Source organism: Dermacentor silvarum, chromosome 9, assembly GCF_013339745.2.
Source record: "Dermacentor silvarum isolate Dsil-2018 chromosome 9, BIME_Dsil_1.4, whole genome shotgun sequence".
NCBI classification, from domain to species: Eukaryota; Metazoa; Arthropoda; class Arachnida; order Ixodida; family Ixodidae; genus Dermacentor; species Dermacentor silvarum.
The window spans coordinates 105,329,719-105,357,495 of NC_051162.1; the positions used below are offsets into that span (position 1 = coordinate 105,329,719).

General features: G+C 45.5%; 2 protein-coding genes across 2 annotated transcripts in view; one reads left to right on the forward strand and one right to left on the reverse strand.

Annotated features, from left to right (window-relative positions):
* The first annotated feature begins 249 nt into the window (after positions 1-249).
* On the forward strand, positions 250-4,659 carry LOC119463933 (uncharacterized). The gene is made up of 2 exons (XM_037724754.2): positions 250-605; positions 2,490-4,659. Exons 1-2 carry the CDS (start codon positions 324-326, stop codon positions 3,135-3,137), a joined length of 930 nt encoding a protein of 309 aa, XP_037580682.1. The 5' UTR covers positions 250-323; the 3' UTR covers positions 3,138-4,659.
* Positions 4,660-6,275: 1,616 nt separating this feature from the next.
* LOC119463796 (uncharacterized) overlaps positions 6,276-27,777 on the reverse strand; it is a 35,144-nt gene continuing 13,642 nt past the window's right edge. Inside the window, exons 2-8 of the mRNA XM_049655385.1 lie at positions 23,403-23,744; positions 21,237-21,551; positions 20,294-20,457; positions 16,487-16,659; positions 10,457-10,577; positions 7,379-7,537; positions 6,276-6,702 (exon numbers count right to left, since the gene is read on the reverse strand). Of these exons, the coding sequence (XP_049511342.1) occupies positions 6,276-6,702; positions 7,379-7,537; positions 10,457-10,577; positions 16,487-16,659; positions 20,294-20,457; positions 21,237-21,551; positions 23,403-23,744 (1,701 nt within the window). The remainder of the gene's footprint in view (positions 6,703-7,378; positions 7,538-10,456; positions 10,578-16,486; positions 16,660-20,293; positions 20,458-21,236; positions 21,552-23,402; positions 23,745-27,777) is intronic.

Sequence of the window (27,777 nt, forward strand, 5' to 3'; positions counted from 1 at the left end):
GCAGAGGAAAAAATCGGCATTACCGCGAAAGCCCTGGTCCGTATACTTTTGCTCGCGGGTGTACGCCATTCGGTACGGCGCAAGTCGCTCAACTCTTCCGTTTCTCCCACATCTCCGGCGCCGGAGAGATTGTCAAGAAAAACCAGAGATCAGCAGTGTTCTTGCGGGTAAACATAGGTCAGGAGCATGAGATAAGGGAGCGATAGTCGCCGTGCCAACGAGTAGACAATACGGAACGCACAGCCGTCTGCCTACAGCATCGCTCAGAAGGCACGCAGCGGTGCTATAAGCTGCAGTTCGGGGCGTCGGCTTCGTCCGCCACCATGCCTTACGAGAGGGACTCGTACAAGCTGTTCGGGTTTTCAGAGGAACTGGACTGGAAGCCCCTGCACTTGGTTCAGCCCATAGATGACGCAAGAGTGTGTAGCGCGTGCGGATTCGTGCCCAAGAGAAGCGGCTTCCTGCCCTGTCGCCACGTCCTGTGCGAGCCGTGCTACGAGCAATGCAAGAACAGGGGCCACATCTGCGTCATGGATGGCGAGGCGTGCCCGGAGACCGGAATCCACTGGAGGGAATTCCCTGTCGATAAGCTCTTCAACAGAGAAGTATATAATTGCCGCCATTAGCGCTTATAAGATGAAAGCCACTTTATTCAGATAGAAATTATCTTCGCTTTGTGACCGAGCAGTTAGAACGATATACCTTGGTGTTTGTTGTCGTCTTCATCGTTCTAGTAGTAGCAGATGTAGTAACTGTTGTCGTCGTAGTAGCATTAGTAGTAATAGTCGTAGTAGTAGTAGTAGTAGTAGTAGTAGTAGTAGAAGTAGTAGTAGTACTAGTAGTAGTAGTAGTAGTTGTAGTAGTAGTAGTTGTAGTAGTAGTAGTTGTAGTAGTAGTAGTAGTAGTAGTAGAAGTAGTAGTAGTACTAGTAGTAGTAGTAGTAGTAGTAGTAGTTGTAGTAGTAGTAGTAGTAGTAGTAGTAGTAGTAGTAGTAGTAGTAGTAGTAGTAGTAGTAGTAGTAGTAGTGGTTGTGGTTGGTATCACTGTCGTCGTCATCGTAGTAGTAGTAGTATAGTAGTCATGGTGTGATTGTTGTATTACTAGTAGTTGTCGTCATCGTCGTCCCTGTTTGTTGTAGCACTTGTCGTTGTTCCTGTTATTGTTGTCATCGCAGTCATCGTTTTAGAAGTAGTAGTACTATTTTCGTTATTGTTGCAGCCGTATTGGTAACAGTTGTTGCAGTTGTTGCAGTTATCGCTGTCATCACTGTTTGTAGTAGTACTTGTCGTTGTTCCTGATATTGTTGTTGTTGTAGTCATTGTTTTAGAAGTTTTTTTTTTGCGCCGAAGAACTTCGTTGTGTTATAGCGTCGCTTTGAACAGCACTGTAATAACGTATTTATGCTGCACTGTATAAAGCTAGGCCACTGTACCCCCTTTTTTTTAATGTGCATTTCCGTGAATCTAAATGGTTTAGATACGTTATCTGCGATATGACATCTTTTCCAATGTTACTATAGCGTTTTGTTTATATAACTAAGTGGGATTAATGCTGCTCTCCGATCTATATTTGAAACACCTTATGTCATGCATTATTCGGAGTGAAGAGTGTCGGTTAGGCTTTGCCCCTTCACACCTATCCCCTATTTCTAACGTTAAAAACACACACAACACGGCCGTTATCCGCAGGAAAGCATTTACCCTATACCGCTAGAGAACTGGGACGTTGCAGATATTAGCGGAGGCGGTCAGCCAATAGGAAACAGCACTTACGAACGAGAGCCTTTATGAATTCGGCGCCAGATTCAAACCTAAGAATAGAATACTGCGGTACCATCTGACATTCTATCGTCCGAACAATGTCCATTTTGTTTCATCGATCGAAATTTATGTAGCCGCATTGACGTCCCTCTATTACCACGCCAGCTTTTTTTTTTTTTTTTTTAACAGTGGAGCTGTTTAAGCCGAGCGTTAGTCCGTAAGGTGCGAACAGAAAATGTGGGCCGATCCTGGCGGTTGTGCAGAAAGGGTCCACGCGCAATGGCACGTACCCCTGTGACTAGCGAAGCTGAGCCTCGATAAGTCTAGCTAAGCATGGTTGGGACTACTTAAGCATAGTCATCGATAGCCAATCAATAGCCAATCGATAGCTAATCGATAATCAATCAATGATCAATAGATTCCGGAAAAAATGCTGTGGATGACTTGGTAGAGCTTAGCCTGGCTAAAGCCAGGACTAGCTAGATGCCCATCGGCTCCGCTGTCTCTTTAGCATTGCGCCTCCAGTGCAAGCTAGGCTAATCTGTTTTTTTTTTTTTTTCGGTGGTGATAGGAAAATTTCTGGTGATAAAGGCTTGCGATAGTAATATTTGTCGCATTTTCAGTCATTCGGTGTAGTCTTCAACGACTGCTATTTTCGTTCGACTACAATGATTCAGACGCAGTCTTATCACCAACTTTTACTACATACATATTTCCTTTACCCTACAGGTCAGCTGCTGGAACAAGGCATACGGCTGCGAAACCATCACTACAGTTTCAAACTTGGTCAACCACTTTCACGAAAAGTGCGCCCACCATTCCACGCGCTGTCACAAGTGCTCAGCGACGGTTCTTCAGAGAGACATGATCGCACACCTGGAGTCGAGTTGCTCGGCCCACGTCTTGAGCAGGAAGTCCTCGACGTCAAGTTCAGAAGGCATAGGGAGAAATGAGATACAAAACGTCCAAACTGTACTCCACGACATAAAGCAGTGCTTACAGAACGCTACCACTGAACATGAACACTTAAGTTCGAGAATCGGTAAAGTTCTCGGACAGCGCCTCGATGCGCAGAGTGAACTCGGGGACGTCATCAGGGAAATGGCGGAGCGAATCAATCTGACACTGCGGGTTATCGAAGAAAACGTCAAAAGAGACGAAGAGGTTCAGCGGGAGTTCGATGCCCTGAAAGCGACCTTGGAAGAACGAGTAGCCGATACGAAATTGACGATGGAAGCTTTCGTGCGGGCTCAAAATTCGCAGGCTGAGCTCAGAAGCAAGGCGCAGAGCGACGTGACGCAAACTGTCAGTGATATGCACCGAGAAGTGCAGCGCATCAAATCGGAGCTGGAAAACATCCAGCACGAGTTGTGCTGAGATTCCGTTCTTTCGAAGAGTGTCATCTAGGGGTCTCTACAGCCAGCCTCTGAGTCTGGTTATACTCAAGCTTTCAATTTATCAAAGGGTAGTTTTTTTTTATTAAATAGTTACCCCCTCTATGAGAGCAATACGCGGTCGAGAATGCGCGATGTTTTACACAGAAATACAGATAAATCACTGTACTATACATTAAATTTGTTTCTTCTGTGTCTGGATGCTCGTTTCACACACATTTGCAATAACCTTGCTTGCCTATTTGTTCCGCTGTTATGCGTTCGGTCCCAGCGTTTCACAGAAAATACCCTTCCTTCCAAAACAATTTCTGCTGTTGATAGAACAGGTCCGCAACGCATTCTGGGAACATATCTGCTCCAACACTCACTAAATTCCCTAAGCATTCTCTATTAATTCTCTATAATTGCATTGAGAGCCTTTCAGAGAAACTAAATGCGTCCTAATACAGCACTCAAACAAAGGCAAAAGGTGCCAAACCAGGGTCACTTCCACACTAATATTCTCGCCTCAACAAAGCTTCAACAAAGCGTGCCTTTGACTACTAAATCCGCGATAACATTAAAGATGTATTGGCACTAATTTCGCTATCTGTCTCTGAAAGTTTGCAAGAATCAGTCACCAAGTGTTGGGTCGGGTTATCGGTAACTTGGTGAAACTTGCACTACCTCTGGTGTTTCGCATTCCCGCATCAGAAACAGTCCGTCTAAAGTGGTGCACCATGACACCGAAAGATATGCGGCACATATAGCAACAGCCCCTGCCACTTCCTTTGGGGACGTCGGCTTAAATGGTAACACCCGATGTGAGTGCGCTTTATGTACGCATGGTGGTCGGCGACTCCAGCATCGAGGTGCACGCAAAGCGCCGCGTAGTGAATCTCAGAAGCCATACAAATGGCCAGTACTCTTCTGCGGCCCCTGCTTGATAATGCTTGTAAATCCTAGTCGTAAATCTCAGAGGACATCGAATCAATGCTCTTCTGCATGCTTCACGCGCTAGCGCACGCAGAAAAAAAAACGTAATGCATCTCGTACATCTAAAAGTGATTTTCAAGTTTGATTTCAATCACTGAAGAATGTATTTGATATTTCCTAATGCTACCTGTAATGAACTCGTTGAAACAATTCTGTCGACTAGTATAGATTAAGGTTTCAGCGCAATATTTCTTTTTTCAGAATGCAACGCAACGTAATTGTGAAGTAGATTTTACAGTGTCCGTGTTACAGGCGTCTGGTTCTTGGTTCGAATTTAACTTTCGACAAGCGTTTTTTTTTTATTTTTTATTTCACGTTGCCTAGGTGTTTGAGGTTGACGTTACGTAATGCCTCAAAGATAGCTAGATTAGGAGCTCATAACTGTTTAGCATGATAAAAGCCCGGCCGCGCAGGTATTGCGTCCACAAGCCGCGATTAGCACACCATTTCATAGATGGCCAAAATCCATGTGCAAAAGGAAGTGCGCAAGGGCATCGGATTGTATAAGGACACTCACGAGAAATTTGAGTTGCTCTTTGAAAGTATATTACGCAATTTATTAATCAAGTAGTAAAATCTCCGGAATTTCACTCTGTGCACACGTACATAAAGATTGCATTCAGATTTGCGCAAGCTCTCTTGAGAATTGTGGTTGACTTGCAATCTTTTTTTTTTTTACAGCGAAGACATTAGCTTCTAGTTGGCCGGAATTTTCTGCGGCACGTCACCTTTCACGAAGAACACGACCGCCGCCTAACAATCAACAAACTCCAAGGACATCCACATTTGAGCCTCTACCACGCTATACACCCTGCGCTGTATTCCTATAAATGTCCGCACTGCGATCAATGCGCAACGCTTTACCACATGGTATGGGCTTGCGCAAACACACCACAGCTCACACCCATAACACACCCCATCACACGGCAATGGGAGGCAGCGCTGTCTATATAGCTCCAACTCGACGGACCAGCTCAACCTGGTCAACCGAGCGAGAAGGGTGGCTAAGGCCGCTGGAGTCCTGGAGTGAGGGGACCAACAACTGTGGAGCGGAGGAGCTACCTACGCTCGTGTGCTCTTTTGCATAAAGTTTATTATCTCTCTCTCCTCACGGATTTAAAGAACCTTCAGCGATTGAAGCGTAAATATGCAGGCATTCTTTGCTATCACATGTACCATATATAGCAGAGCATTCGTTTAAACAAAAACAAGCACAAAAGAAGCATCCTGACCACATAATTGATAAGGTGCTTCTGATAACAATGCGAAGCACGCAGCCTGCTCGCATACGTTTCCCGGTCAAGATTACTGTTGCGCAAGCTACAGCGGTGACAACAGCTTGCGACGTGCGGAGTAACGTCACTAGCCTTTCATATATGAAAGAACAAACCTAGCAACTGATTTCAATGTTGTTGAAGCACCGTTATTGCCGGCGACGTGCTGTCAAAATGACCACTACTGTCATTACTACTATTACTCTATATTACCACAACTACCATCAGTCTAAAGCAACAAAGCATTGCATGCCCCCCTCAACAGTTGTAGTGGTGGTTTCCAACAGCTTCCCCGGACATCCCCTTCCACACGGCCGGGATGGCGAATAAGTTTTTCGCTGCCCCTGTGTAACTACGAACCTTTAAATTTATGCCTCACACACACTTCTCAAATCCTCCCGATTATGGGCCAGTACCCCTGAGTGGGTAGGTGCCACTGTCTTCACCATCACCATCATCAACCTGGGGGACAAAGCCTACATTTCTCGCCGCCTTATACGCGAATGACTGCGCTAATTGTATTTCAGACTATAAACATTGACGAGGGACACATGTGTCAGTATAAATACCGCCACTCGCATCAGTAATTCTGCATCATAAGTGCTTATTGCACTGCAAATTATGTAATCCTGTATCATACGTGTAAGAGTAATAAAGGCTCAACCATAAAATTCAGGAGCCGAAAGCAGAAAAAAACTGGCAACGCTAATTAGAAACGTGACGAGTAAATAAATTGTCTGCCTACACATTGCGCAGTATTAGAAGAATAGAAGTAGTCACATTCGCGTCATTCCAACTGCGAGAAAGCCATTCGGATCGCGAATAAGCACTATAGCCTCGAGGAAGCCATATGTAGTTGGAGTTGTAGTTTATTAGCAAGGAACTTGCACTATCGTAGCAAGCAGTAGCCCGAATTGTTCGATTGGTGTCGAAATCTTCCCCGGAAATTGTGAGAAAGCCATTTTCAACATCATCATCATCACATGTCGTGCGCCTCGAACGGGTACCGTCTCTTGGGCGCCCTTGCGGTGGGCTCCAGCACTACGGGCGCTGCTCCGAGTGTACCGTGGCCGAGTGGCACGGCCTGCTGCGGCCACGCCAGGAGATACTGTCCCCACACCTCCGGTGGGCACCTCTGGAGGGCGCCTCAGTTTGCTTCCCGGTCCCAATTGCCGCCACACGAGAGCGGGCAGGGCTCCGACGGCGATGAAGGCGACCGCTCCGCCGCAAAGGAGCAGCACAGTCTCGTGCGGAGGAGGCTCTTCTTCAGAAAAGGACAACATGGCGGAACCGCCCTCCCTGAGCGAAAGTATAGCCAGTAGTTATGCCAGAGGGACGAAATCACGCTAGATTTGGCGTAGTTTAGGTCCTTTGAATACCAACTGCAACGAACGTTTACTTCGGGTAAATTAAGTTATAGATGACTGTTTAAGAGCTAGGCAATCTTAACAGACTTGCATGGCTGCCAATTTCCTTTCTCTCTCTATTTTCTCTCTTTCTCTCTTCATTTTTGAGATTTTTGAGAGGAGAGGGGCAAAGTTTATGTAGCGCTAAGCAGACGGTGCCCAAGCCCGGTGCAACTCGACTGGTCAGTGGTGCAAGGTGACGCAGGTGCCAGCCCATGGCCTCCAAAATTTTCAGCGGTACTCGTATTTCAAACGGAAACTTCTTCTAGGAGGCACCTTCATATCTACAAAACATTAAGCTTGTATTTTTAATGGACGAAGGACGAAGATGTCCGTAAAGTTCAACTTTGTTCCCATGAGATTGCGCTGTTACACAGAAAGAAGCATCAAAACCAACGACCTGCGACATTGTTAGCTTTATCTACGTTTTATCTAAGATTAAGGTTCCTTTACCCGAATCAGTTTGAGAGATGGTTATAGAAGATGGTTATCGGTTTGAGGAGCTTATAAGAGAAATTGACGGTGGCGATGATGAATACTTAGATGCCAGCGGCGTTTGGAACACCCACCTGCACGTGACAGATTCGTTGCCATCTACGCACGCACACGCGTAGTCCACGCAATGCGCTCCCTCACCCCGACACATAAGGCCGTGGTGGCACTCGATGGGCGAGCACGTCTCGTATCCTCCAATAGCGCGGTACACGTAGCCGGGACTGCAGACGCACCTGCATTACGTATCAGCGTTATAGACTTGGTTGAGTGGAGGATGGTATAGGTAAGGCGACCGCGGCCATACTTTTCTCGCATTTTCGTCAGACAAATACGGCTATGGTCATGTCAGTTCTTTAGTGTTTTCGTGCGGGCAATGCTGTCAAATGTTGCCAGACTAAATGCTTTCTTACTTCTGGGTACAAAGGAAGCAATTTCTTAAACCAACTAGGTACCTAGCCCACATCATCAAAATCCTTGACTTAACGAAGGGATGCTGCGAAAATTTCGATGTGGCGCTTGCGCCTGGGTCTCTTTCTCGCTTCACACCCAGGTTGCCCAATGTGCGCTTACTTAAGACTGGTATTTTTGGTACTGCGCAGATTAACTGTCCTAATAACGCCTAATATACACCTTCTGTCTGTCTTTTAAAGATGGTTTCGCCCGTGACCATTTAAGCATGATGTCGAGTGATACGTTTTCGGCATGGAAGCCATGCGTCCCGTCAGCATACCAGAAGCGAGGATGGGCGGTACGTCTCGGAGGAAAAAAAAAGCCTCACTCATTGATCCTCATCATATTTGTGTACGCTGCAGGACGAAAACAAGCATTCTCTTTGTGAGTCACTAATCCTTACGCGGTGATCACGCTCCACCGAACGCGCCCACGTACGTAATGAACACCGGCCCACAGTGGACCATCACTCCTTCCGGCCTGCTATCAGGACTGGCTGATTTGACTGCGACAAGTATAAGCTACTACAGGATTGCACGTAGTTGGTCAGCCGGAGTATGGCCATAGCCTCTGGCAGGTCAAGAATGGAGCGGCCAGTGCTCCTCAGTGGGAGCTCTATACACGCCCTAGCAAATTTCCTTGTCCTGGTCTCGGTTACCTTCCTTATCTACTGTATCCTTGATTCCTACAGCGACTTCCTCAGGTTCTTTCTAGGAGTCAAACTTCAGATCCTGCAGTGGGACCTTTGAGTTCGAGTGATAGCAATGTGAACGGGTCAAAGGGGCCAGCCTTTTATAACTAGTCTTCTCGGCGGTGGCCTTCAATGACACACTGGAGTAAGAGGTTCTTAGCGAAAACCTGCTTCGTACAGAAGTGATTAACAGTGCCTAAACCAGGAAAGACTGCCTAGAGCCAACGTTTCAACCAGGCGACTTGTCTCGTCAGGGTCTTGCATGCCAGGTTCCTTAAGGCGGCGGTCCCACTACGGCGGCACGAGCCCCCCGTTTTTCAGTACTTTTAGAGCAACCGTGGCGGATCTTCTACTTAGGATATGAAGTTGTCGTATAAACCATAAAAAGCTTAATTCTTGTAGATTCCAACTATATATAATATAAAGAAATTTATTGGTGTGATGTAGAAATAAATGTTCAAGAACAGGCATGAGATACATGGTTTTTGCGAACTGTGTCTCAGTTGTGACCATATTTAGAAGAAACTACCGCACTTACTGCATTTCGGCTTGCTCTGTAGCTTTAGGGCATATTTATCTAGTTCCTAGACGTAGCAAATTAATTTTTAGTTTTTACTTTTTGGATAATTTGCTTTTGAAAATTGCCAAATATTGCAATCTTCTGTTGTAAACAGCCCAGCAACTACATGCTCAAGAAAGCAAAATTTTAGATAAAGTAGAGATCAAGGTATTTCCATTTAGGAGGAAAAATTTCATTTGTGTAACTTTATTAGATTTCCTAATAATGCGGCCGAAAATAAGCAGTATATAGAATTCTGGTTTTATTTTTGCCCAGTTTTGCGGTAAGATAATAAAGCTGCGAAGCTGCGCTTTAAAACTAATAAAGTTACATGAATGAAATTTTGTGTCCTAAATGGAAATTCCTTGAACTCTACTTTATCCAAAATTTAGCTTCCTTGAGCATGTTGTTGCCGGGCTGTTTACAACAGAAGATTGCAATAATTGGCAATTTTCAAAAGCAAATTATCCAAAAAGTAAAAATTAAAAATTAATTTGCTACGTCTAGGAACTAGATAAATATGTCCTAAAGCTACAGAGCAAGCCGAAATGCATTAAGTGCGGTAGTTTCTTCTAAATATGGTCACAACTGAGACACAGTTCGCAAAAACCATGTATCTCATGCTTGTTCTTGAGCATTTATTTCTAAATCACATTAATCAATTTCCTTATATTATATATAGTTGGAATCTACAAGAATCAAGCTTTTTATGGTATATACCACAACTTTATATCCTAAGTAAAAGAGCCGCCACGGTTACTCCAAAAGTACTGAAAACGGGGGGCTCGTGCCGCCGGAGTGGGACCACCGCCTTAATAGAAAAATTGGCCACTGATTAAGACTTGTCTTGTTCGGCGAGTGTTTACGCCTTCGTCTCCATCTCCCTGCAAACCTCCGTCTTGTTTTTGTTTGTGCAGGAAGTTAGGCCGTTCCTCTCCAAATTCATTTTGAGGCGACTTACATGTGCTGCAAACTGCCTGATTCGTCATCCGCAATCGTCGATTTCAGCTGTTTGTGCTTGTGGTGTGCTACCAATTTTAGTTGGTTGTGCTCAATTACAAGGGCTGCTCTTGTTTGTGTCCTTAGTGACTTTTAAAAAAATGGGCCCGAAATCAAAAAAAAATTCTTGCGCTAGAATTGCTCATAATAGAACATTGCAGCCAATTCTGACGCTGGACATATTAATTAGCGAAGGTGGCTGACCAATGGCAAACAGCCCGTACGAACGGAAGGCGTTCTGAATATGACCCCTCTGTTTTCTGAAGCGCGGAGTGATACCACAGTAAGGGAATTATGTCCTGAAGCTCGAAGTGGTATAAACTTAAAGGAACGATTTCTAGAAGCGGGGAGAGATGAAGGAGAGATGCATGTGGCGTTTTGTTTTGTTTTGTTTTTGTGTGCTTTTCGGTTGTTGTTGTTTTGCGGGGATACAGCGCAAACCAGAGCACCTACATGGCCCCGCCACCACACTGGCTGTTGAGGACCGACGTGCAGCCCAGGCTGCAGCTGCCGAAGTACTCTCGATCGCAGTCTCCCTCGATGATTCGGTAGCCCGGGAGACACACGCATCGACCTGGAACAAATAAAGAAATGTGGATATAACGGCATTTCCAAGCAGTAGTCGCAAGCTTCACAAAGGCGTGGTCATTCTGTAGAAAGCTAGAAAAGCCGCCCACTTCACGACAGCCTTCATCGTATGGTTATCATTTGCACCAATAATTTCTTCGTGCTCTACTATCTTAGGACCTATTTGCCTGTGAAGTCCACTTTCTAGGTGGTGTCCAAAGCACGCCTCACTAAAAATTAAATTATGGGGTTTTACGTGCCAAAACCAGTTCTGATTATGAGGCACGCCGTAGTGGGGGACTCCGCAAATTTGGGCCACCTGGGGTTCTTTAACGTGCACCTAAATCTAAGTACACGGGTGTTTTCGCATTTCGCCCCCGTCGAAATGCGGCCGCCGCGGCCGGGATTCGATCCCGCGACCTCGTGCTCTGCAGCCCAACACCATAGCCACTGAGCAACCACGGCTTTTTTTTTTTTTTTTTTTTTTTTTTTTTTTTTGTCTGAGCAACCACGGCGGGTCAAAGCACGCCTCAATGACGGCTGCCTTTGAGTAACGGAAACAGATTTCAAAGGTTTTGCTTTCCTGGGCTACAAGCGCCGGAAGAGATAGCGGAGCCGGAAACACGTCATAGCCTGCATGTTTTAGACATCATTATTTTTCTATATGAAACACTAGTAGGCCTTCGGGGGCAAAATCCACTGAAGACTTGACAACGACGCTAGCAAAGAAGCAAAGGCGAAGCGGATCTTGAAGGCCGTGCTTGTCCTGAGTTGTTGAAACCGGAAACAATCGCTGACGTCATGAACACTATTTCTTTCGACGTCACTTACAGCCGGTGCTAGCGAGCATTATGGCGGCCTCATAAATCGTGTAGTGGTTTAATGAGGTTTTTAAGACGCGGTGATACAGCTTGCGAAGCGCTGCAGAAATGAAATCCCCCACATACGAGTATACTCGCTGCTTTGTAGTTTACAAACGGTGCTAAATATATGTGTTATGAATTACCGACTACACCGAAACATTTTTCTCAGCTGTATTCTTGAGAGCACAGTAGTCTCAATACTTTCGGTTACCATAATAGCAATTGGCTAGTGAGGCTATTGTATAGTCGCGAACATGCCACGTGTTTACCGGTATGTATATTTGCCGCAGTTCTGTACAACGCAGCTGATACTGCTCCTGCTTTGCTGCAAGGCGCTCCACCTTCCACAGCACTGCCGGTTTTAGCGAGGTAACCGAAAATAAAGCCAAATAACCACGAACGGAGACAAGTTTGAAGTGCTAAAGAATAAGGACAACAAGAAATTACTAAAGTATTATTGTGTAACAAAAAGACACGGACGGGAGAGAAAAACACACACACACACCTTGGTGTGTGTGTTTTTCTCTCCCGTCCATGTCTTTTTGTTGCGCAATAATACTTTAGCAATGGATTACCAACTTGCCCAGAATGCTGCTCTCATTAACAACAAGAAAAGTCTAGACACGCAGCTTTCACTGAGGTGGGCATGGCTTTTCTCCATACTACCCGAGACACATAGAGCCTGCTGTGAGTGCATTGGCGTGATAAGCAATCTTTGACACTGCTAATCGGAGCTTTAAAAAATGCCTTTTATTTCTGACAGAACAATGGCGGATCATTCAATGGCGCTCGGCGTTGTCAGTTATCATCGAGATAACCTGGGACACCGAAGCAGTCCCGCAGAGGCGTGTAGGAATAAAAAATAAGTTACCGATCCATCGCGCATGTTGGAATCTAAGCGAAGCAGGCTTTCGTGAAGTGGGTAATTAAAAGCTACAAAACGAAAGACGATGCACATAACTGCGTTTATCGTCATCCTACGCAACGTAAATCTTACGCAACGTTCACGCACCGAGCGGTCACAACTTTAACGTCGTGGCGCTCTTTGGCCATCATGAGCCCTTGCGCCAGAAAACAGCATATATCATCATCATGACAACTTTATTATGATGTAATTTTCGTATTTCTGGACTATATCTTTCACAAGCTATGCCGCAATACTAGACAGCAGTGTATGGGCTCTGTGAGACGGCGACGGAGTGACGTCACGAGGACGTAGGCAATGGTTGATGTTTATTGAGGGAATAATGGTAAGAGAAAGTTGTGTGCAGAAAGAAGCACGACGCGAAGGACGTTGGGAAGGCTGCCTGCAGTTCGCATATTTCATTCTAGCGTCTGTGGCCAATAGGAAAGTGGCGCGCGAGCCTGTGCTATTACGCGAAAGTGCTCTCTCGCATGCACGTTTGCGTTACGTGACGTGGCACGGTAATGTCACGTCACACGGTAATGTGACATGACACGGTAATGTCACGTCACAGAGGTTGGCCTGACACGGTAATGTCACGCCATACGGTAATGTGACGTGATAGGGTAATGTTCCGAAAGATGTACTCGACGATCGCACGAGAGTACTATACGTGTGGTAGTGGCCTACTACTTATAGCATAGGGTTCTTGTGGGGAAGACAGAAGTTCCATCCCACCTTCAGGCACGTGTTTGCTTATTTTCCTTGCGGGACAAGACAGCAGCCGCCATTGTCAGAAAAGTCCGGGTGGCTAGTCCAGCAAGCTCCGCCTTAATAAAATGGGTGACTAGGAGCGCGATGCCGGAGAAGACGACGTCGGTGCAGGCAATTACGTCAGCGTCACGGGATAGCGTGGCTCCATCGCTCTTCACTAGCTCTGTTGCGCGGGACCCTGGTATTACTCTCGAAAGGAGGCGATCATGTCCGAAGTGGAGGCAGCAGCTGGTGCGGTGCAGTAACGCAGTCGCCTGGCCGGGAGTTTCAAGAACATTCAACGCGACCGTACGGTGAAAGGTGAACCATTCGTAGATTTTGTATTACGTCTCTCTAAAATTATGACGTTAAAGGCCCGTGGTGCAGATGTCGCACTTGCGCGGAGCTCGCCGAAAACCGCTTGAAAGCTGGCTTTGCCTTTTAAATAAACGTTCTGTGGGGAAGCCAGCTTTGCTGCCATACCTGGTTTTGCAGGTCAAACACCGGAAGTATTTCGTGACTGAGTAACATGCAATGCAACCCTCACAAGTAGAAACACTAGCCGAAAGGTTTATTGAGAGCAATACAACACTTTAATGGATGAATATGTGCCAAGACATCAAAGCGGCACCTATGCGTAACACCGTTAATGGCGAGGATATTCGGCGATCATCTGCTTGAGTCCAGCTGGCATACGATATGTATACGTCTGCCATCGTCAGTTCAGAGCGCTTGGTGATACGCGCGTCAGTCCGAGAACGTACTACAGCGTTTGCAACGTGCTTGCAGTTTGACTAGAAGGAGCAAATATCGTTACCCAAGTGATCACAACTTTCACGATCATCCGGGTACAGCAAGCTTGTCCTTTGCGAGACGGATACGTAGCCTAACTTGACAATAGCGATATTGCGGTGAAAGTGGTCACCCGTCAAAAGTAAAACATCGCAGGTGTAGTAACATCAAATAAACAAAAATAAATATATGTGTAATTAGACATTCCCAAGGACAAAATCTAGATAGTTTCGATTACCATGAAAACGTTCAACTCCTTGCAATAAAAGGAAGTCATAAACCTTGGTGTTCCTGGCGCTCTGCAGCATAGTGTAGTGACGTGTCGCGTGAGGCGCAGTGGACATGGCGAAAGCCTGCAGAGAGGGTAATTTGAGAGCGAAAGAAGTTCAGAAATGGACCTGGGCGAGCTGCCTCTAGCCTTCTATTCTACGCAGTGGAGGGGGTTTTGGGAAATGATAGAAAGTGAGTAGAAAGATGAAAACGTGGTGTATTGCGAAAGTGGTAATGAGAGCTGCATGGTCTATTGTCTCCGCGCAACGTGTACTTAAACAATCCACAACGCATCCCCTTGGTGGAGAGAAGTCAAGGCTACTGGAATGTTTCAAAACTGGCTTTCTATACCGTGCATGATTTGCATAACTATTCTTGTGGAATGCTTATTTCGGCGCGTACGCTGACATGAAGCATACCTTCCCGTTTGTCTGCAACTATTAATGAACAATGAACAGTAGCTTGCAGGGCAGTTGCCAGTAATATGTATGTGCATTTCGATTACGACAAATGAGATAGGATTATTATTATTATTATTATTATTATTATTATTATTATTATTATTATTATTATTATATTATTATTATTATTATTTATTATTATTATTACTATTATTATTATTGTTGTTGTTGTTTTGTTGTTGTTGTTGTTGTTGTTGTTGTTGTTGTTGTTGTTGTTGGTGTTGTGTTGTTGTTGTTGTTGTTGTTGTTGTTGTTGTTTAACTTGAAAATCTGTCGCGTTATGACGGCGAACCAGAATTGCGTGCGCTACTCCACTTCTCTTCTCATTTGTGTCATGTGTTTCACCGCCTCGCACCGTGGATCATTTCAAGATACAACGTTTGGGCACAAAAAAATTATCCACGATGTTAATCTGTCGCGTAGGTGAACACTTCGGCGTTTGTCGCAATACTTTCCTTGAATTAGTGATTTGACACAGTGATCGGCAGCATCGACTGCTTATAAGTTTGTGTTACTGGGGCTATCAAGCAAAGATTAATAAAGAAAACTGCTGTATCAAACTTCCTTGGATAAAATACACTTGAATTGTGTTTATTATTACTAAATTATAGAAGATAGGAAGGTCTGCCTCTTTGTACAGTCCTGCAATCTCAATTGATCTACTCAGGAAATAAAAAGAAAGGAAAAGCAAGAGAAAAATGACAAACATTAGACACTATCACTACAAGTGACAAGGATGAACGTAGTGCCACCACAAGCACCAGAGCCAGCTAGCAAAGTGTAGTTATTGGGGTTAGTGACTGCATCCAGCAAAGCCTAGTTATTGGAGATAGTCACCACATCATCACATAGCGATAGTGTCCTATACCCCTCTACTTAAATACATAAAGCACCCAAACTAGCACGTAAACATACTTGCACAAAGCTCAACACGCAAGTGACACTTATCATCTATCGTATATTAAATCGTTGTCTAATAATGAATTGTTCAACAGCGTTGACGACAGATGTCATGCTTATGAGGCTTGACCACGTTCGAAGTACTTTGCTCACTGGCAAAGTGCGTCTAAAAATTAAATTCAGGCGCGTTACGGGCTGAAACAACGATCTCATTTAGAGGCACGCCGTAGGTGGTGGACTTAGGAGTAATTTGACCACCTGTGATTTTTTTTAACAGTGCACCCAATGCAAGGCACAAGAGCGTTTCTGGATTCCGCCCCCATCGGAATGCCGCCATCGAAGCTGAAAGCCCTCGACCTCGACACCATAGCCACTGCGCTACCGTGGCAGGTCGAGCGCATCTCAACTAGTACACCGTTAGAAAAATTTGTCATTGGCGGGACATTTGGTAACCAGTGGCTGAATTTACAAAGGCTCTCGCTCACCAGTGTTCATCGCCATTGGCCGGGCCGCCTTCGCAGTCATGATTGGCAGTTATTTGCTCTTACGAACAATTTTAGCAGAGCTTATTCTGCATACGCATGGGCCTTAATTTTGTTTTCTGTCGGTCGTTTTAGTTTACCTTCATTCGCTGCTAAAGCATGAAAAACATACTCAAAGTTTTCCCTTCAGGCCCGCAAGAGAGAGAGAGCGAAATTTATTTCCAGAAAAGCAGAGAAGTTGGCCTGAGCTATAGCTTGCTCTGGCCTGCTACTCTACACTGGTGACAAAGGGACAAGGAGGAAAAGTGCTGACGAATGATGATGATTATATGAGGATGAGGTGCTTACATACAGGCTCACAAAGTCTGCCATGTCTGAAGCCGTCCGTCAAGCTCAGTAGCTTATAGAAAGACTTTATCGGCACTTGGATTCAAGGCTGCCATTGTTTGCCTTAGGCCTGCAAGAAATGAAAATGTTATGTATCGGCCTACCTGAAAAACACTCCGTGTTCTTCCAGATGCAGTCGGCGTCCGTGAAGCACTCGGCCTGGACGCACCGTCCGTTCTCCACCATGTAACCCGGCCGGCAGAAGCAGCGCCCGGAGACGCACGTCTCGTTCACCGAGCAGTAGACGTGCCGGCCGCATCGGTTCGGCACGCAGCTCCTGGACGATGATAGTGCGTCAATCGAGAACGGCTCAGATCAAAACTGCGCAAACTGGTTCTCGTGCCTGATGCACCCATAGCGTCTTTGTTGCAAGTGAGTGATCCTATTGCCAATCAGTGAATCGATTGCCAATGAGTGAATCAATTGCCTAATGCTTTGCTAAACGACTGGCAAACGATTGAAAAATGATTACCAAAGTAGTTGGTAAACAACCATCTGCCAATGAATCCCCATACGATTGTCAAAATTACTGCGTTGCTGCCAATGAATGTAGATGCGTTCTCCAATTATAAATCAGATGATTTAACTAGATCTTGCTGGAGCTGAACCAGTGACAGAGGCATGGGGAATACAATAGGATCTGAAACCCTAAAGCGATACGTCACCGCTGCATTGTATTACACTTTTGCGGCGTCTTTGACATTGTACGCGGATCAATCCAGTAAAAGATAGCCTTTCGTGCAGTTCGACCATTGCGTGTTGTTAGAAATTTATTACAGCGAAGCTGTTTCTGCGGACCCTGTACCATCGTCCGTTCGCTAAAATCCACGTGACCTAGCGGGAGAGGAGAGGAAAAGATCAACCCTGTGAGAATGCTGTGAGAGGCTGCAGATGAAAAGGAGAATGGTGAGGGGGGTGACGTAAGTTGCGCCGTCCAATACTCGCGTTGGAGGGGTAGAGCGTGAGGCGCGCCAACCAATGGCGGTGTACGATTGGGTGTGACAGTAGTTCGCGTTAGCGTTGGTTATATATACGGCGCTTTGGTCAAGGACTCTTGTCTGTGAACGTCGTCGAAAAGCATGAGGTAATGAAGAGGAATAGCTCAAAAGGCAAATCCTTCGGAAACAATCAGGCCCTCACACAACCAAACGAAACTATGTTATATAATATATCTGTCCGCTCTAAAGCATATGAGAACCTAATTTTGAAATGCAACATACAATATAATGAAAATCTTGAGGAAACATATGCCAATCTTGATACAAACAAACGTAGAAGAACCATCAGCAAAACAACCTACAAAGGTTTCAGAGAAAGGTGGAGACGAAGTTATCAGTACAGGCCGGATCTTTAGGCATTAGAAAAGCACGTTTTAGGCGCCAAAAATAGGCAGGCAAAGCAACGTTTTAGGCATCCAACGTTGTACATATAGGCACAATAAATTTTTACATAAATGCAAATAATTTCAAACGAAGACGTGCGCGACCTCTATCTACAACAAGAAAACATGAAATGTTATTATTTATGATGGCACAAAGGCGCCAACAGTTAAACATAGCCGTGCGATTGTCCCATGAAACTTCTGGACTAGTGACGATCATTTGGCGTAATTCAACAAGCACACTGCTCATATTCATGTTCGATGGCCACTGTACTCGAGCGTTGCATGAAGTGAAACAAGCATGAAAAAGAATACTTGAAAGCTGGCAATACTGATTTAAAAAAAGCGCTACTTTATGTCTCCTAACGCAATTAAATTAAGACACAACAGAAACAGACAAATAATAAATGCAAGAGAGACTCCAATTTATTAAGAAATTAACATGTTTTTAGATGAGGACTGTTAGGTACAACTCTGGCAACTTTCTCATATGCAATGACATTATCGGAATTGTACAGGCAAAACGCCCCAACACTGCCAAATACACTTCCGCCCATTTGAAGTGCACGTGTTTGAAGAAATCTGTTTGGAGAGCACGCGGAAAGTAGTCTAAGAATCACTGTGAAGATTGTGGAAACAGTAGCAAACTACCACCATCTCCAGATTTCTGGATTCGAAATTGTTCCTCTTGTCACTGAGAATGATCTTGTACGCTGAGAAGGAACGCTCGACGGCAGTGAACACCTTAAAAAGTAAATTACAAACAAAACAAAAGCCGCGTGCACATCACATTTTTCTTTTTTCTTTTGCTCTTTACTCTCCTTTCCCCTGCCGGCTCTCCGCGGTTTCGCATTCGCCAACCGCGGCGCGTCCCATTTCACGGCTCCTAACGGTTGTTTACCGAACGTTGGTTGAACGAGATGACCAGGTTGTACCCCATAGAGTTCCGAACAGTCAATGTTGCCCGGTAACATGAATAACGGTGTCTTACTGCACTCGAAAGCGAAACTTGAGGCTAAATAGTGTTCATATAGGAGCCGATTTTGAAAATAGGCATTTATAGGCATTTATAGGCATTTATAGGCATTTAGGCACGAACGCCAAAATAGGCATTTATAGGCACTATGAAAACACTTTAAAAGCCCTTCTTAAACTCAAATTCATGCTCATATATCAAAGTGGGGCGATAGGAGCGCAAGGAACAAAAAAAGGCATTTGCCTAAAATCCGGTCTCTAGTTATCAGCATCAATATTCCGCACATTTCAAATTTGTCGCCAGTGCTCTCAGATGCTATCATTTCGACAGACGACAGATGAAATGAAGCTATGTACACAGGTAGGGTTTATGGGTCCAGCGCTTTTCTTTATATATTAGTTTTTTCCAGGCATTATTCACGGCAAATATGGAAAAATTTAAGGTGCTGTACAACGAATACTTGAGAATATTTCGGAAGCTAGCCAAATCAATGTATATATGAGGTGCAGGGTGCCCGTGGAAAAAGAAAAAAAAATCGCAGCATATCCACGAAGTGAATGATGATGAGTGGGCGAAGCACCGGGGGATCATTCGGGTAAACCACAGCTACGGACGAGAGATAAAGAGAGCGCGCGTCGGGAATGAGAGAGAAAATTACACCATCTTCCCGTAGGGGAACCCTGAGTAGTATGCGAAGCAGCCATGGGGTCGACTCAAGGTAGTTTTATCAGCTGTATAAACTTGGACATGCAGCAGCACCAGCAACGCGCAGAACTGTTGTCGACGCCGTCGGTGTTTTGCCCGCGTTCGCACCGAACGCGCGCAATGTGGAACCGGAACCGGAAGTGGAACCGGAAGTGGAACCGGAACCAGAACGCCATCTAGTGAGCACTTCATAAAACTACAGGTGGCTACATACTACATCGGAGGAAGGACAGACCCACGCCCTAAGGAGCTTCGCCCCTAAAAGGCCTCAGTGGTTTCCCTCACTCAAGCATCGATTACATATAGGTAATAAACGTTTGAAAAATTACTAGGTCTGCGTCAACGTTTAGCAAGCAACCACCGAAAGAGAACAGTCCCCTCTTTTCACCATTCTTATACATCGCGTTGGCTTGTTGTAGATCCCTGAAGTCTCAAAAAATGCAGTGGCGACGACAACCGGCAACTTCCCTTTATGCACAACTGTCCGCTTGATCAAACATATTGATTGATTGATTGATCGATCGATTGATTAATTCATTCATTAATTAATTCATTGACGTAACGTCCGTGGTGGCTTTGAGAGGTGCTGTTTCCAAGGGTCCCGGAATAATTTTGATTACCTGGTGCGCTTACGTGTGCGAACACGCGTGGTTTCTTCATTCGTCGTGCCGTTTTTTTTTTTTTTTTTTTTTTTTTCATTGAAATGTGGATGCTGCATTCGGGAAGTTGAAGGCGCGACCTCGTGTTCTTCGGAATGCCATATAGACGCATTGCCACAGTGTGGGTATGGGCGAAGTGTCTGAATAACTACGCCTGAACCATGGCCCAAAAGTCCGCGTATATGCAGACCTGTTGTACAGGTGGAGTCCGTCAAAGCACTGGCAGACGCCGCCGAAGCAGTGGCTGTGCTGCACGGAGTCGCAGTCCTTGGGCTGAGTGCACGATGCCACGCACTGGCCGTCGACGGGGCGTCCGTGGTCTTTTCCCGTGCTGTCGGTGCACGAACAACGGCCCTGCATTATGCAGGTATGCTCTGTCCCGTGTTCTAGGCTTGTGTGCTATGAGTTATTTGGCGCCTTAAGATAGTTATAATGAATAGATACCAACTTGCCCAACAAGAAGTTCTTTTGTGCTTTATCGGGATAATATTCCTGGCAAATGTTTGTTCTTATTGGTCTGACGTGCAGGAGGTCTCTTTTAGCGGTTTATATATATATATATATATATATATATATATATATATATCTTAAGAAGCCAACGAACATTGACACCAAGAACAACATAGGGGAAATTACTTGCGCACACTAATTAAATTAAAGAAATGATAAATTAATGGAAATGAAAACGGATGAAAAAACAACTGTCCGCAGGTGGGGAACGAACCCACGTCTTCGCATTACGCGTGCGATGCCCTCACCATTGAGCTACCGCGGAACCGTTTTCCCATCCGCTTTCTGGGGTATTTGTGTTTTACAACTAGAACTAACTCTGTGAGTGGTGGCGGTGGCTAACACTCCCAATATACTAAAATGCCTAATACTTCGTATATCTGACGGCAAAATTAGGTGTGAAATTTTGACTACCTGCAGTGTGAAAGTGCTGAAAATCTTCCAGATTCTTTTTATTTTTCTTCTTTTTTCATAACGTACTGTATCGTTTCCTCAGTGCTGCCGTGGACGGTTGTCTTTCAGTTGCCCGCAGAATTAAGCGCGTCATGAGCAAAACCGGCAACTGTCCAGGGCCTCTGTTTGTAAACAGCGAAATGATCTTGCGAGCCATATATGTGTAGTACCTTCATGCAAAACCCTTGGGCGTTACTGCAGTCCGCGTCCTCCTTACAGAGGTCGCCTATCTGGTACGTGCTCTTGGGCACGTCGATCTGCACCAACTTCGACGTCGGCGTGCCGGACAGCACCGCGGTCACGTTGACGGTGCCGCCGTGTGTGAACTCCCGCTGCCGCAGGTAGATGGCGCCACCGAACTGGCGTCGCGGAGAGTCCACCATGAACTTTGCCACGGAGCGGCCGCCGAGTACTCGGTCGCTGTACCACGTGACGACGGTGTCGCCGTATGTCACCAGGTAGTAGCTGATCTCGAGCAGATCGAACTGTGCGAACGCGCAGAAGCACGAAGCAATACCACTTCTTCAGTAACGCTTAGTTTCGCTGAAACCCATATGGGGGGAAAACCAGAGTGGTGACATGCCACGATCACAGGACAGTTGCAAGTTGGTGAACAAGTCACTGCTTGCGTGCGCTTAACGTGTAAAAACCCAAGGATTCACAAGGGCCTCCGAGATCATGTTGCCCGGTTGCTCACTCTTGAAGGCTATGCTCACGATCTCGCCTTGTTTCAAAAATAAACGGTAGATGGCGCCAGCACATCGACATTTGTTAATCTCTTTCAAGCACAAAATTTAAGCGGTAAAAATGAATCGGTGCCAGAAGGTTCTTTGAGTTGCAAGCCCAACAAAATCGTGACGGCAATCCGCCTCATCGTGAAATGGACGAAACGGAAATCTGAGCTACACAGGAACTGTGTCTGCTACGGAGTGTCTGCACAGGAGTGTCTGCTACGAGAAATTGGCAAGGATTTTTTTCTTTTTTAGTCCGCACCGTTATATAGTTTCATAAGCACGTGTTAATATATTTCCCTACTTTTCCGTTTCGATTCACATCGCATATCAGAAATTTTCTGCTTCAGAAAGTCCAATTTACTACCCGATAGCACTTTTTTTTTTTTCAGGAGAAGGTCCTAAGACCATAGTAACAAAAAAAAAAGTTCTACGAATGGATGCAACCATGCATCGTGCAGGAAATGCCTTAAATCTCTGCAATGAGAGTGAAGCACGCGAAAAAGTCAGCATGTCAATCACTGTGGAGGCCACGCTGTCTAAGCAAGGGCTCGTCCAGACTACACTTTCTCAGCTAAAACTTAAATATCGCTGCTTAACCACCCATCTCTGATTGCCAGAGCATTTCTACCAGCTAAAAAGTGTACGTAAGGCAACACGCATCAAAGGAAATCCGCCGTGGGCACAGAAGATGGTCGACACTGCGAATTTACCCCTTTCTTTTGTACCCCTGTGAGACGTCCACTTTCAATGACCGCTAAAGTCAAACTTATTTTTATTTATTTATTTATTTACCCTCAGGGACGAAGCATAATCAAATGCGGGTGCCCTAAAGGCTCATTTGCGGCATATCGTGGAAGGGAGCGAAAGGGGTTGGCGTATTTCATGGTATCTGGTTTAGGCGCGGTCTTTGAAATGTCACGTATTAAGTATGAGAGGAAGCATAAGTGACGGCAATGACAAGAAGCAATACCAGAATTTAAGGAACATGGCGGTTTGGGTCCGTTGCATTTTAACCCCAAACAAGGAGAGACAATAAATAGCTTTTGGTTATACCAGAGTCCTTCAGTACTTCGGTTAGTCTCAGTTGTCCCAAGTGACCGGGACTTCGGAAAGGTATTTTGATCGAGGAGCCAAGAGACAGGCGTCATTTCGCCCTCGCATACGTTATTTGGTATTGTGAAAGACTGGCTAAATTTACCGTAAATTAGAGGATGATGGGCCCTCAAAGCTGGGAAGACACAATTAACCTCGTCCTCTTACAATGAAACCAGTGGGAGCCGCATGTTCCCACTGCAAGCTCCCTTTTCAGGAACCTCTGTCAAGTTGTCAATCACGGTGGTAACAGCGTCTCAGCAATCACCGAGCTAATGATGAGGTGGCATAAAAGCAAAAAGGAATGGATCTAGCAAATCAGTACCGCGGAATTCCGCAAGGTGGATGAAGGTTCCCGAAAAGGAACGATTGTCATCCATTCGAGTGTACAGCACTAAGCTTAGAAGGAAAGCCATTCTGGTTTCCTTTGTCGCATCGTGCTACACGATTGGAGCGGATCGTTACGAGAGATGGGCCGTGGACCCTTGGTAGTCGACAACTAGGGCTCACCGCTGAACGCGGAAGAGCAGTGACCCTGGCGGTTAGGCTTAGCGCGCCGGTGAGGCGGCACCGCCGGTGTCCCCTCTTGGAGAAGAAGCTCATGTCCGAGGAGCGGCAGGTGCACAGGTCCCTCCAGCAGCTGTGACCCTGGGCCTCGTTGCATGACTCGTTGACGAGGCAAGCGGGCGGGCGCCGCTCTACGGCCAGGGTCCACGACACGTTCACGACCGGGGGTTCGCTGCCTCCAGGCACGGGCTCTCGGGCCTCGCACGTGTACACACCAGCGTCGCGGAACTTCAGGGAGCCGATGTTGATGGAGCGGTTCAGCCGCACCGTCTCCTCGCCGGGAACCTGTGGGGGTTTTCTTTATTTAATTTTAGTATTTAAAAATACAATACAAAATACATCGCCAACACATCTTGGCCTTAATAGTTATGGCTATTCCCGAGCCCTTGTAATCGTGCGAGTCTTGTATAGACAGACAAAACATAGCAATATAGTACGAAGCAAATGTAATTTCTAGTAACTCTACGATATCAACTATAGGCTGTACGTGCACAGTCCACAGTTAAGACAACACTTAAAAATTGTTAAACCAAACGTTGTAATGTGTGGCGCTTACTTTCATGGCGCTCAAGCTGCAAACGCCGACTTAAGCTGCGTCATTGTATTGTACAGGTATGTAGAAATTTGCCGGTGTCGCCAATCCCAATTCCTGCAAGGTCGCGCGATTGTGCACTTACCCTGAGGAAGAAATTCGCGCACCTACTACCCTCAAGTGTTCTCTGTAACAGTGTAACGCACGGTACATATGATTATAAAGACGAAGACAAAGGAAATCATAGGAACTACATTCAGCAATCTGCCAAGTATAACAAAATGGAAATATTAAAGAAACAGTTCATCGAGATAAAGCAGTGGCACAAAAAGTGAAAAAAAAAAAGTGGTCGCAGTTTCACCTGAAAGGCGAAGCATCAATTGCGATAGCAAACTTGTAGAGAGCTATACGGAGTAATGATATTAGCTTTATCAGCTGTATAAACTTGGACATGCAGCAGCATCGGCAACACGCAGAACTGTTGTCGACGCCATCGGCGTTTTGCCCGCGTTCGCTCAAAATGCGTGCGGCGTTGGTGACTGTTGCCGGAGCCTGTGATATAAATAGGCACTTGGTGCCGCAGCTAAACGTCGCCTCCCTTCCCTCCCCCTCCCCCACGGCTTCTCGCGCGTCGGAAGAAGGTGCGTTTGCTCTACATATATGGTGATTGTAAAGGAGAAAAGAGACGCCTACTTCTGCAGCCCTTAAGCGAGCACGGCGCGGAACGCGCGTTTGTTCTCCGCCGTGCGTTCACTCCCCGCGAAAGACGCGCCCCTCGCGCCCTTTCACTCGCACATACAGCGTTCGGCGCGCGGCGACGATTTCTTCTCCAAATGACGTCATACGGAACCTCACGGCGACGGCGACGCCGACGGCAGAAATCTGCTTTTAGAGAAAATAAATGACTTGACGCGAAGTCATTTGAAAGTAATCTCTTATAATGAACTGTTTCAATGCAAAACAAAGTTGTTCCTCATCATAAAGGTGTCGCAGCTTTGAGACCAGAACAGCTCATCTTGTCCACGCTGTTTCCTGCCTTTATCTATTGGCTAAGCGCCAGATAATCACCGGTCAACGCAACATTATCACGTAGAATAGAATATCATTCTATACCGGATGTGCAGCGACGAAATTGAAGTCCTCTTTATCATCAGACCAATTAGCTTGAATAAGCTACAGTTATCTGTATTCATTTCCTATAGAACTGTCGTTTACTGGAATAACCCTACTAATGATATTGTAAAAATGAATTGATTATCAAGTTCTGGAGTCCGGCGCCTTCTGAACTTTTAACTACATCTTAAACTAACATAGCCAAAGCTGAAAAATATCGCAAAGTTTCTGATCAATAGAATCCCCATTTTTACAGCTTGGTGACTCTGAAACAAAACCAGACATAGAAATCCACGAATGATGCCTGACATAACATTCAATTGCGTCGTATTTAACATAGGTTACTCGTTGCTTGAAGTTACGAAGGTAGTTCAAGAATTTATCATTTGCAAAACAAGGTAGGCGAGCTAGCAAATGCACCTAAACTGTGCCGCAAGTAGAACTTGCGGCGATATGGAGTTATAAACAAGCTGTTTATAGGTCTTGAACATTTGTGATCTTTATTAAGCATGAGTTAAAATTCACCAGTCATGCGTTCTGGAACATTGCCTTCTTAGAAACTGTACATGCAGCGATTTTTATACATCCATCTTCAGTCATTCGTAATGGGAGTCTGTGCGTTTTACCAGGGCACTGGCCGTTTCGGTTAACAGGACGATCTATCTCGTGTTCAACTCCCATTTCTCTATTCAAATGCATGATAAACGCAGAAACAATTTCATTTTACAACTGGAGGCTTAATTTTTAGTTATGCCATCACGTACTCTTCAAGAATTGCCGAAAACTGATTTTGAAAAAGCTAGGCCAGAACTTAGCACTATCTAAGTATGATGCAGTACGTAGCAACCTTAAATTGTGATGATTGTGACGATATCGACAGCTGCGCACGGGTTCGCCACGGGCAAACTCGCACTGTCATTCATGAAAGTGACGCCTCAATACCTCGTATCTCTTTTGCGATTTCGAGCACACTGTGACGCGATCACGTACGCTCAGCACACCTCGAGTTTTCTGTTACATACACCCAAAGAGAGTGAGCTCTGCCTATAGTGTTATAAGATATGCGCGACCGATGATGGGGTCGAACCTCAGCCTTCCAGCACAGCAGTCCAGTGCTCTTAAGTTGGGCCCTGATCGCACGCATGATTCTACCGTGCCAAAGTAGCTCCAAGGTAAATATACCTGGTAGCGAAGCTTCCGTAGAAGCCCACACGTTGAAAACATGGCGATTCATCCGCGGTTGATGGGGCTTAGCGCCATCTGTGTGACGAGGGAACACTTCCGGCGGAATAAAATAATGTGACGCCATATCCGTTAAAAACAAAGGTGACGTCACTTTGTTCTCAAAGGCGCGAATTTAGTTTTGGTGGTCCTGCCATTAGAGTTGTATAACCGAATGCTCCGACATTCGACTTGATGGGCGTTTCGAGCTTTCGGCGCGGAAAGCGATGCAGCAGAAGCAGAAGTACGGGTGTCAAAATCGTAATCCCTGCCCAGAAACCACTTTCTTTGGAGGCCGGCCAAATCTTTAGGTGTGGAGTGCTGGTCCCATCGTCGAACGCCAAGCCCATCGGCCAGGCACAGTCGCACGAAAACAGCTATCTGGCGGTCTTTGACTGAACTTTTGACAGAACAGGTCAAGAAACGATGAAACTGCCCGCCCTACCAAATTCAGACAAACGTCGACAAGCAAAACAACACGTGTGAGAGGAACGTATTGTAACCGGTCAATTTTACGAGCGTGCCTTGCTGCACACTTGAAGAGCTGCATTGCATTGCAAGTGATAGCTAACTCCCCTCTAGTGATACCGGGGCTTTGTCTTAAGGTGGGCGCTGAGTAAAGCTATTTATTGATGATAAAGTAAAATTGAGTTGTCTTTCCTTTCACATCACACATACATAAAATTGATTAGAAAGTTTATTTTCTTCGAATGAATCGAACTGTGTCTCGTTTTAAATAAAAAACGCTTCTTTTTTTTTTCTTTCCGACTGTTTGCTGTTTCTTTCCACCCTTGCTGATATCGCTGACAATTCATTCTGAACCGCTTTTCGCCCGAAGTTTCGCGACCTATTTGGATCGACCTTAGTAGCTCTTCGAAACGTATGGCGTGTGCGTCACGTGACAGTTTCTTGCAGTCTTCCCTCGTAACAGCTCACCCTTTGAGACGCCACGTTGGTCTGATCTGCCTCCGGAATCGGCCCAAATGTTTCGTCAAACCAACAAAAGTGTGCGAGGTCCGCTTATAATGCTGTCGAATTAAAACTGGAACTCAAAGCGTGCAGCTCCCCAACTCTGCACCAAAATCGGGTACCACAATCATGTATGGTGTATCTAGCTTTTAGGTCAGTCGAAACCGTTATTGCTACACTGTTGGCACCTTTGGCAAATGTCGTACTCACAAATCATTCTCATAATCTAATGCGGGAATGAATTTCGCACGTTTCATTCGCCTGAGACGCGCCTCACTGAATTGTGATTTCTTCTGATAATTTCTCAGTTACAGAGCTACAACCATGGTGATTCTCTTTTTTTCGGTGTTTCTCAAGTTTTGGCCAAATACGTTTTAAATATTCTCGTCTAACTAAGTATTACCTAACACTAGTCGGTGGTTTGAACTTTTAACGTTAAATGGTGCCACAAACACCGTTGTTTCTTCATTGGAGACTTACACA

What these genes read in the sequence shown, in the direction of transcription:
- LOC119463933 (XM_037724754.2), top strand. Translation starts at nt 324, where the DNA reads ATGCCTTACGAGAGGGACTCGTACAAGCTGTTCGGGTTTTCAGAGGAA. An exon ending in ATAAGCTCTTCAACAGAGAA is followed by an intron (nt 606 to 2,489) that starts GTATATAATTGC and finishes TTTACCCTACAG; the next exon opens with GTCAGCTGCTGGAACAAGGC.